The sequence below is a fragment of the Cucurbita pepo genome, chromosome 4 (assembly GCF_057944985.1).
Source record: "Cucurbita pepo subsp. pepo isolate OVF chromosome 4, ASM5794498v1, whole genome shotgun sequence".
Taxonomy (NCBI): Eukaryota; Viridiplantae; Streptophyta; class Magnoliopsida; order Cucurbitales; family Cucurbitaceae; genus Cucurbita; species Cucurbita pepo.
In genome coordinates, this window is record NC_141801.1 from 2,569,094 (window position 1) to 2,579,243 (window position 10,150).

The following is a 10,150-nucleotide window of genomic DNA, read 5'->3' on the forward strand; positions in this document are numbered from 1 at the left end:
GCTATACAATAAAATCTGAAAATAATATTTACTAGTGGTGGGTCTATACAATAAAATGGGAAAAATGGGAAAAAGTGAATAAAAAAATGATAAAAATATATAACATTGCTTAATAATTAAGTCTCAATTTAGAATTGCGAATTGTAATTTTTAAAAATTAAGTTTATATGAAATAAATTATTGTTCCATAAATTCGAACTTTTTTTATTTATAATTAATTTATAAACGAAATTTCTATTCGCTTCTTCTTCTTCTTCTTGCTTCTTCTTTCTTCTTCAATTTCCTTCAATTTCCTCCATCCTCCATTTCCATTTTGAAGGAAATTATGAGTTACCCTTACAGCCACCACCATACTCCGCCTGAAACCTACCCTCCTCCCGGTGAGATCCCTTCTTCTTCTGATTTCCCTTCTTCCATTTTCATTCCATCTCATTCTTTCTTCTCTTTGTAGGATACCCTCCGCCGCAGCCTGGTTATCCCGGCAATCCCCCGCCGCCCCATCAAGGCTATCAAGACTATTTCTACGATGGCTATCAACCATCCGCACCGCTTCCGCCTCCACCGCCCGGCCCTCCTCCACCGCCTTATCATCATCAGCACTATCACTACGACGATCGAGATGAATGCTCCTCCTTCCTTCGTGGATGGTTCGTTTTCCCCCCCTTTTCTTTAATTTCTTCATGGTTATTACTCTGCGTATGATCGTTTTCTTGATTCATTGATTGATTGATTCTGTTTTGTGTAAATTGCTTGGATTTGAAGAGATGAATGTTTGTGGAATTATTTGGATGTTTAGTTTAGGAATTCGATCAGTTTTGAACCTTTTCTTGTTAAGAAATTATTGGTAGATCAGTTTAAGCATCAATTGATTTAATTTAACATTTCTAATTTGTTCGAAGGGGCAATTTTGAACCAATGCTTTATTGTTCTTGTTATCATGAACTAAGCTGCATTTTTCTTTGTTTAGGAAGAAAAGGAGGAAGGTAGATTGATGAATTGGATGGTTTTTTAGTTAAGTTATGGATGGAAGAACGTAACAATCTCGTTCTCGTTTTGTTCTTGCTTTCGGGATTTTCTTGGAACGTAAACGAGATTGTTGTTCTATGGTGGAGGAACTAGGAAGTTCTTTTGATTCGAGTTCGGGATAGAGTCATTTGGCATACTTGTTTTATTGGTTTTTATGGTTCGGTATTTGGCTCGAGAGGAACAGTAGAATTTTTCGAGTGTTTGAGAGGGAATTGGATGGTTTTTTAGTTAAGTTATGGATGGAAGAACTTAACCATCTTGTTCTCGTTCTCGCTTTCGGGATTTTCTTGGAACGTATACGAGATTGTTGTTCTATGGTGGAGGAACTAGGAGGTTCTTTTGAATCCTCCCTTTCGAGTTCGGGATAGAGTCATTTGGAACACTTGTTTTATAGGTTTTTATGGTTCGGTATTTGGCTCGAGAGGAACAGTAGAATTTTTTGAGTGTTTGAGAGCAAATTGGACGGTTTTGTAGTTAAGTTATGGATGGAAGAACTTGACAATCTTGTTCTCGTTCTCGCTTTCGGGATTTTCTTGGAACGTAAACAAGATTGTTGTTCTATGGTGGAGGAACTAGGAGGTTCTTTTGAATCCTCCCTTTCGAGTTCGGGATAGAGTCATTTGGAACACTTGTTTTATTGGTTTTTATGGTCCGGTATTTGGCTCGAGAGAAACAATAGAATTTTTCGAGTGTTTGAGAGGTCGAGGTGTGGGATATGAGATTTAACTCTCCTTCATCTAACCATAGTATGCATTCATTAGTTAATGATTCTTGGTGCCGTCCGTCAAAGATCCCTATTTTCTGTTTCAATTTTATCTATTAATGTTCTCGTGCACGAGATGGCCGAAGAAACCCGCTCTCCTTCGAGTGTGTTTTGTCGGTTTCCTACTCGTTTTCATTTTGTGTAGAACTTGATTTTCTTAGCAGAGCTTATTATATGCCATTTTCCTCCTCCGTTTTGCAGTTTAGCTACACTGTGTTGTTGTTGTATGTTGGAGGAGTGCTTGGCCTGTTTCCGATAGACGTTGCGAAATCGGTGTTGTTCGGTTTGCTTGGCCGTGCAGTGTTCGTGTCTATGATTATGAAGCAGTGCTGGTTTTCGAGTCGCTTGAAATAAGATCTGTAGTTTTCAGGGGGTTGTTGTGTGTTTGTGTACACTTTCTGTGCTGTTTGATACCTAAAAGCTCTCATTTACATGTATGTATACAATACCTAAATAAATAATGGTTTACACAAGTAAATTTTATGCGTAATCTTTGATGGTTTTGGAATTGGAACCTCGAAGCTACAAATATGAGGATGATCGGGCCGAGGGCAGCCCGCTTTTCCCGATCATTGTCTAGATAGTAACGCATTAGGATGTCAATGCCTGGTAGTATTATGTTCTCGATAGGTCTATATGTTTCCGATAGGTCTATTGTTAGTGTTTTAGAAACCATAGTGACACCTAGCAAGACAACCGAGGTCCTTCGCGTATGAGTAGTTAGAAGTAGTGCTTTTCATTAATATGCTTCTACTCCAAGGGAGCTCCTAAATCCAATATGGATGTGTACAGAAAAAGGAATCCTGCATTAAAGAGAAACAAGTCGGGAGATCTTTTAAAGAACTGGTCCAAGTCCGAAATCTCACATTAGAGATTGTATTACTTGGATTTTGATTTAAGCAATCATTGGCCGAACATGTGTAGCTTTAATCCCGATAACTTAGAGAAAAAGTAAAAATCTTTTTTCCAAATTATTAACATATCATAGGATCGTTTAACTAAAAAAATATTAATAAATAAAAAAATATTCTTAAATGAATAAAAGAAACTCTGAAATTTTAAAAGTTTTAAAACTTAAAAAAAAAAAAAAATACGAATTTTATTCTTCTTATTAAAAAGTTTTTAAAAAAATTACATTACTATTAAAAAAAAACATATAAAATTTCAAAAATAGCATAAATACCTCTACATTTATTTAAAAAAAATTAAAAAAATTTAACCTTTTTAAATATAGTAATAAATATATTCTTGAATTAAAAAAATTAAGGTAGTTTTGAAACAAAAATAAAAGTTTATTTATTTATTTTCTTTAAATGAAAATATTAATATTAAATTAAAAATTTTCATCCAAAACAATAAAAGTATTTATAAACGGATAGTTATATGCTTCGGGTTGCATTCTGCTTACATTCATATAATATAAATTTCTTTTCTTGAGCATAAAATTTTCTAAAACTTTCTTTTGAAATCTCTATGCCCTATTTTCTAAAATTTTCTTCGCTCGCATTGCTTGGTCGAGGATATTCACTTTGAGCATAAGTTCTCATGGTTTTACTTTGGACTTCCCCAATAGGCCTCATACCAATGGAGTTCGTATTTCTCACTTATAAATCCATGAGAAAAACTGAGAAGCACTTGAAAAATGAGAAAAACTGGAATTGCCAAACCTGTCTATAACATGAAATGCAGACTACAAATTGAAAAAAACTCCCAATAATTACAATTAACATAAATACGAACTAAAACTCATTTACCTAAAATAAAAATCCCACTAGTCAGTAGAGCCCTAAAGAAGAACAAAAAAGGTACCAAAGTCATTCAGAAGCCTTCAAGGAAAGAAGTCATCAAAACCTACACTGTCCACACAAACTTGGGTGCATCTTTCCTCGGCCCGACTAACGATCGGTACAGATACATTTTCCCTACCTTCTGCTCGTCGCCCCGGTAGAATTCCGTCTGATCGATCTCATGGATGATCTCCACGTTCAGCCTCGGCATCTTCTTCGCTAGCGTCTTGCAGCCACCAAGTGTAATCTTGCAGGACGACATCCAAAGGGATCGCATTGTTTCATACTTCCCAACGTCCTGCAGAAGTGCCATGTCTCCGAACGGGCTGTCCATGATCTCGAGCTTGCGAAGTTTCTTGCAACCGTTCATAATGTGAATCATTCCCTTGTCGCTGTCTCCAGCAAATGCTAAAGAAAGCATTTCGAGTTGCGTTGCGTATTCCCCTATGTAATGGAACACCTGATCTGTAAGAAGGCCCGAGAGAGATAAACGTCTCAGACCTTTGCACGCTTGGACAATCGCCCCAAAACCTTCATCGAGTGCATTCCCAGTTACAGGGTCTGGTTTAGTGGGGTCGAGGATGCACAGCCTGAAGCGTATGAAGTTCGGATTGTTCTTTGCTACAGTTACAAGAGCAGCATTTGTCATCTGATGGCAGAAGTATAATATCGAATGAAGTTTCGGGCAACCCGTCGTTATAGCAACCAATCCTTCTTCTGTGACAGCGACATCACCAACACCGGAGAGATCGGACGGGAAAACCCTCAATTCCTGCAAATCTTTACAAGTTGAAGCAACAACTTCCAGTCCTTTGTCCCCAATACCATCCAGAATCTGTTGACATCGCCCAAGAACATTTCTTGTCATTCAAAATCATACAAGTGAAATCATAAACATATAGAGGTTTATATTGCAGTGGTAGGTTGGAAGATCGTACCCACAAGCGTTGAAGGTTCTCGCAATGCTCGATGACCTTTATAAGCTCACCGCTCTGAAGCCCGGGCGCATAGCTAAGGTTCAACGATGTCAAATTCGAGCAGATGGGGTAAATGCAGGTCAGGCAGCGAGGAGAAACATCTAAAAAACCAGACAAACTCCTGAGCGATTGGCATTTCAAAATGGTATCCTTGAGACTGTCATATATCTCAGAATCTCGATCATGAATGAACGACCCCGTGCCCAAGTCTATAAGTTGAGGAGCACGTAACAATAAATTTTGCAAGGTTTCGAGAGGCACCGCACGGTTCAGCCTCAAACTAATGAGGTTAGGAGATCTCGCCACAAGCCTCTCAAGAGCTCCAAGATTTACTTCTCCTCTGAGGCAAGCAAAATTCAGGGAGATAAGTGATGTGCAGTTCTCCGGAAAGCAGCTAAGCCAGTAATTACTATGGTCCTCGATTTCATTCTCTTGCAGGTCGAGCTCCCTCAGAAATCTAAACCGAACAAAAAACGACGAACACGGAACAAAACCGTCATGAAACCATACAATCATCACCAGAAAATCCAACAAATCTCAATTACAATAATAAATCTTCATAGCAGCTAAACAAAACGCCTAAACAACAACCTATAAGTCAATGATAACAACACAACAGAAAGAGCAAGAGTTTCAAAAACCAATATAGAGCAACAACAAGAACAAACAAGAACAAGCAAGAACGTAATCTTTCTATCACAGCCTCATAAACAAAGTTCGGGGGAGATTTGTTTGATACCTGCAATTGGAAGCAATGGCAGCAAGGCCATTGGTGGTGAATCCCTCACAGCTGAAGAGCAACAGGGCCTTGAAATTAGGGAAGGATCGAGAAAGAAGCTCGAGACTGTCGTCAGTGACGACCATCCGTTTCAAACGGAGCTCCTCTAAGGCAATCCGGCGCTTAGCGAAGGCTTGGACCCAAGGGTGAACATCGCCACCCCAATCATGAGGAACCAAATTGAAATCGGCAAAATGGGGCTTTCCCTTTATAGTTAGGGATTTAACGCCGGGAAATCTTGCGATTACCCTCTCCGGCGAGATCGCATAGCAATTTCCGACGAAAACTTTCGCTCTGCTAAATCTCTCTACTCTATACCACAATTTGCAGACCAGCGAAACCGCGTTCCGGTCCTGGTGAGACGTAACGTAGTCGAAAACATGTTCCAAAACCTCGTCGGGAAAATAATTCATCGTTTCTCAGCATCCAAACAGAAAACTCCCCCAAAAACTTTCCAGGAAAAACAATTGAAATTAAAAATGGACGCAACTTTCCCCAGGGAAAGGAAAAAGAGAATTAAGAAGAACGAACTTTAAAAAAATAATAAAAAAAGGTGTAACCTCTGAAAAGAAAACGAGAAAATAATAACTCTCTTTATCCAGCACTATTACATCCCAGGAAAAAAAATAATTTCGTAAAGCCCTGAATAAAGAAAGAACCTAAACAAACTCGCAGGATTTCAAGCAGATCTCCAACGGATTCTCTAATGAAATACGAAATCCGCGGCGAATTCAACCGATCCAAGTTCAAAAAACCACGAATCTTGCATCTCGACCAGTTCAAAAAACCTAGATCTGAAATTGCAGAGAGAGAGAGAGAGAGAGAGAGATTGAGGCAAAGAAAGTCAAATATCCAAATAACAAAACCAGAAAACGAACAAAAAATCGCCGCAGATTTCGAAAATGGAGGTGAAGGAGAAGAACAAGGCGATTGAATCCCGCAGATTAAAACGAAGACGACGATGATGAGAAGAAAACAAACCAAGCTCCAAACTCAAAACGATTTAGATCCGTGGAAGAAGAACAGAAACAAATATGTACAGAAACAAAACTCAGGATTCGATTCTAATGGTGAAGATGAAAGAGAGAGAGAGTAGAACAGAGAAGAAGAACAACGTCGTCTCTCCCACTCAAAAACGAACTGGGTGGTGATGCAACAGAGAGGAAGAGCTTGAGAAAGCTAACCATGGTTAGTTTTTAACCGGAGCAAGTTTCCCATTGGTGAACATGCATGTGTCCTTATCTCTTGCTTCGAAGAGAGAGAGGCCCCACACTGGCTCTTGTCCAGTGAGAAAAAAAATTATTATTTTTTTTTTTAATTTTTTAATTTTTCTCTCTCTATCTTTATCTGTAATGTATGACCATATCCCTGCAAAAGCTTTTTAAATGAAGTGTCAGACAAATGACACTGGTTTTCCGGTAAATTACGGAGTTTGCCACTGATAACTTGATAAGGGTGTGATACGCTATGGCCGTTTTTACGTGAGCCTGATGTGCTGGACAAATACAGGTCCACGTGGGTCCAACGATCCACTGTGTTGGAGACCGATTAATAGTCTAATTATTGGTGAAAGTATCTAGTTGGGTAAAATAAATTATTTATTAATTTTGAATAAACTAAATTAATAATATCTTTAAAATATTTTTAAATTTTTTAAAGTATTAATAATATTTTTAAACGGTTTTTAAATGTACACTCGTAATTTTTTTAAAATTCATTAATAAATTTTTTAAAATTTTAAAAATATAGTAATATATTTTTTTAAAAAAATTAGAAATTCATTAATATATTTTTTTAAAAAAATTAGAAATTCATTAATATATTTTTTTAAAAAAAAATTAGAAATTCATTAATATATTTTTTTAAAAAAAAATTAGAAATTCATTAATATATTTTTTAAAAAAAAAATTAGAAATTCATTAATATATTTTTTAAAAAAAATAGAAATTCATTAATATATTTTTTAAAAAAAATAGAAATTCATTAATACATTTTTAAAAATTTAAAAAAAAGTAATTAATACCTACATTATTATTTTTTAAAAAAAAAATTATGTAGTTTTAAAATAGTATTTTAAAAGGTATTTTTATTAATTTAACCAAATATTTATTATCCTAATTAACCAAATTTTTTATTAATTTAATCACTTTTGTGTTGTCACATTGTTGAATTCATTAGATAATCATATAAGATTAAAACCATAATTAAAAAAAAATCATTAATCATATCATATTTTGATTTTCTTTTACCATTAACTAGAATGATAATTTTAAAAAAATGATGCAGACAAAATCTATGAATAACAAAAAGAAAAAGAAAATCACGACCAATAAACACTGGATTCTCTTTTGGGTATGCTCCGAAATGAGAAGGAAGGCTGGAATGCCAACGCATTCCAGTGCCAAAGTCACTGAATGGGTAAGTCGTCAATCTCAAGTCCACACTAGTAGATATTGTCCGTTTTGAACCGTTGCATATTGCTATCACGATTTTAAAAATGTGTCTACTATGGAGAGATTTTTACATTATTTTAAGGAGCTCTTCAACTGATGAGATCTCACACAGTAACCCGAACAATTCAAATAGAGTTTACTACCGAATTCCACCCGGACAAATTTAGCAAATATTTTTTTATTTATTTTATAATTTAGCCTTTTATCCATAAATGTTTAGGGTTTTGGTTTGGAGTCCATCATGTGAGAGCCGTTTGGCGGTTGCTTTGTTTTATACGGCACAAACGTGGCCAAAATCCATTATTTTAATATATTTTAATTTCAAACCCTAAAACCGAACCTACCTAATCAAATGCCTTTGGAACTCCGTTAGTCAAATATTGACGGCAATTATTTCCCCAAACCGCTCCACATTTTAATTTTTAGTACATAAATAATTAACATTATTTCTTTCGTTATATTATTTTTTAAAATTAAAGGGTTAAAATGTAATATCATAAATTAAGAGGTCGGGAATTATGTGACACCCGAGCAAAAGAGGAGTGTATAAATGAATCAATATTACATCTGAATCAGAGCGATGACTACGAAAAACTTAAAAGAATTGAGAGTTACTACTTTTACCAACAAGATGCATTCTCATTTTCGGTGGCTCAATCATAAAAACTTTATAGTTAAACGGTCTAAGAATATAACTTGATATTTTAATTATTTTTTAGGTCAACAATTATTATTAATTATTAAAATGATAAATAATATTTTACCTATTGAATTAAAAAAATAATAATTTTGTCTACCAACTACAACTAGAATGAGATTAAATAATTGAAAAGAAAGGGTGGAGGTGGTGGGATATGAATGGGAAAATTTTTATTATTGCACCCTTTTGTCTTCATTATTATATATATATATATATATATTTTAATTTATAAATGGTTTATGACATTGGTGGACCCTATCGTGATTAATTTAGAGATATCTATTTACTCGTAGGGCTGAAATCTTATAGGAACCCGTCCCGAACAAAGTAGAGAATTCCCATTCAAATGGGAAATGAGGGCAGGAGTGACAAAAAATTTCTTCTAGTTAGATAAACGAGACTGAGGATGAGATTGTATTACTTGTCTTCGTCTAATTTCTCACTCCGCTCTGCCCACCTCTTTTATATATATATTATTTGTCTTAGGATTAGATAAACGAGACTCGAGCTAAGTTATTTGTCAAAGTTCAAAGTTGCGGGATCTAAAAATGGAGCATTCCCCTTTAGAGAGAAACACTCACTTGAGCTGTAGTGGACGAATTGGAAACGAGAATGTCGGTTTGAGTAGCACGAATATTAGTGAGAATCCAATGTCCCAAGAATTTAAGGGTTCCTCCTCAAGGTTCGTCTATGGAGAATGAGTTAGAGCTTAAGATCAAGTCAAAAGACGTAATCGATAGACAACCAGTGAATATTCATGTACTATATCTTGATAGTCCCGAGGGACGGAAGAAGCTATAAATATAATATTTTAGTTTTTGAAAATGGAAAATTTTGATTATTTTTAACATATAATTAAAAAGATATTCTATTTAAAAATTAAATATAATTTTAAAAAAAATGGAAAACACGTTTTTTTTAAGCGTTATGTAATGGAAATTTGATTATTAGACATAATTAATAATTATTGTATTAATTAATTAAATTATAATTAAATGGAGGATTTTGATTGGTTAATGATAATTAAAAATTGTATTGTCATGTGAGGGCAAAAAGGAGAAAAATAAATAATTTAAAAAATGATTTAAAAATTAAATAAATATTAAATTAGAGAGTGGGGGAAGTGGTTATAGTCTGGCAAATTTTGTCAGGTATTAGGCGACGTAGCACCCCCCACTAAATAAAATATAATTTTATTTAAAATAGTAATTTACAATAAAATCCCTGACGTGGAGAAAACAATCCAACCAATTAGGTGCTTTGTTAATATAATATAAATATTATTTATGGGTTAACATTTAAATTAGTAATTTAGTCTTTTATGATTTTAAAATTTCATGCTCGATTGTATTAAATAAATAAATAAATAAATAAAACACCTCCCAATTTTGCCCATTATTCAAAAATATATTTTTAAAAAAATTTGTAATATTTTTTACTCGATTTTCTATTGAGGTCTGTCCTATAGACGGATCAGTGATCGATTTCTAGATTTGCTAGTTATTGGTAACAACGTAACAACGAGTAATTAAGAATTAGAATTGAAATTTCCTCTCGATGCAGCAGAAGAGGTCTAGTCTAAGTTATTTCGGGGTCATTCCCTTGACTCGTATTGATCAGAATTTGACCCCACGAGAAATTGAGCAAAAGGCTAGTACCAATTGAA

General features: G+C 34.7%; 2 protein-coding genes across 2 annotated transcripts; one reads left to right on the forward strand and one right to left on the reverse strand.

Annotated features, from left to right (window-relative positions):
* Positions 1 to 223: 223 nt before the first annotated feature.
* On the forward strand, positions 224 to 2,279 carry LOC111792169 (uncharacterized). The gene is made up of 3 exons (XM_023673503.2): positions 224 to 380; positions 452 to 647; positions 1,991 to 2,279. The coding sequence occupies exons 1-3, from the start codon at positions 326 to 328 to the stop codon at positions 2,046 to 2,048; spliced, it is 309 nt and encodes a 102-aa protein (XP_023529271.1). The 5' UTR covers positions 224 to 325; the 3' UTR covers positions 2,049 to 2,279.
* A 1,145-nt stretch (positions 2,280 to 3,424) lies between these two features.
* LOC111792160 (protein AUXIN SIGNALING F-BOX 2-like) lies at positions 3,425 to 6,450 on the reverse strand. Its single transcript, XM_023673493.2, has 3 exons — positions 5,293 to 6,450; positions 4,515 to 5,010; positions 3,425 to 4,411 (listed from the first exon to the last, which is right to left on the reverse strand). The coding sequence occupies exons 1-3, from the start codon at positions 5,742 to 5,744 to the stop codon at positions 3,641 to 3,643; spliced, it is 1,719 nt and encodes a 572-aa protein (XP_023529261.2). The 5' UTR covers positions 5,745 to 6,450; the 3' UTR covers positions 3,425 to 3,640.
* Positions 6,451 to 10,150: the final 3,700 nt, after the last annotated feature.

Excerpts from the sequence above, each read along its gene's own strand:
- LOC111792160 (XM_023673493.2), bottom strand. The coding sequence starts at position 5,744 with ATGAATTATTTTCCCGACGAGGTTTTGGAACATGTTTTCGACTACGTT. Across the intron at positions 5,011-5,292 it reads GCCATTGCTTCCAATTGCAG|ATTTCTGAGGGAGCTCGACC; the intron begins GTATCAAACAAA and ends TGTTCGGTTTAG. Across the intron at positions 4,412-4,514 it reads AGAACCTTCAACGCTTGTGG|ATTCTGGATGGTATTGGGGA; the intron begins GTACGATCTTCC and ends CGATGTCAACAG.
- LOC111792169 (XM_023673503.2), top strand. The coding sequence starts at position 326 with ATGAGTTACCCTTACAGCCACCACCATACTCCGCCTGAAACCTACCCT. Across the intron at positions 381-451 it reads TGAAACCTACCCTCCTCCCG|GATACCCTCCGCCGCAGCCT; the intron begins GTGAGATCCCTT and ends TTCTCTTTGTAG. Across the intron at positions 648-1,990 it reads TCCTCCTTCCTTCGTGGATG|TTTAGCTACACTGTGTTGTT; the intron begins GTTCGTTTTCCC and ends TCCGTTTTGCAG.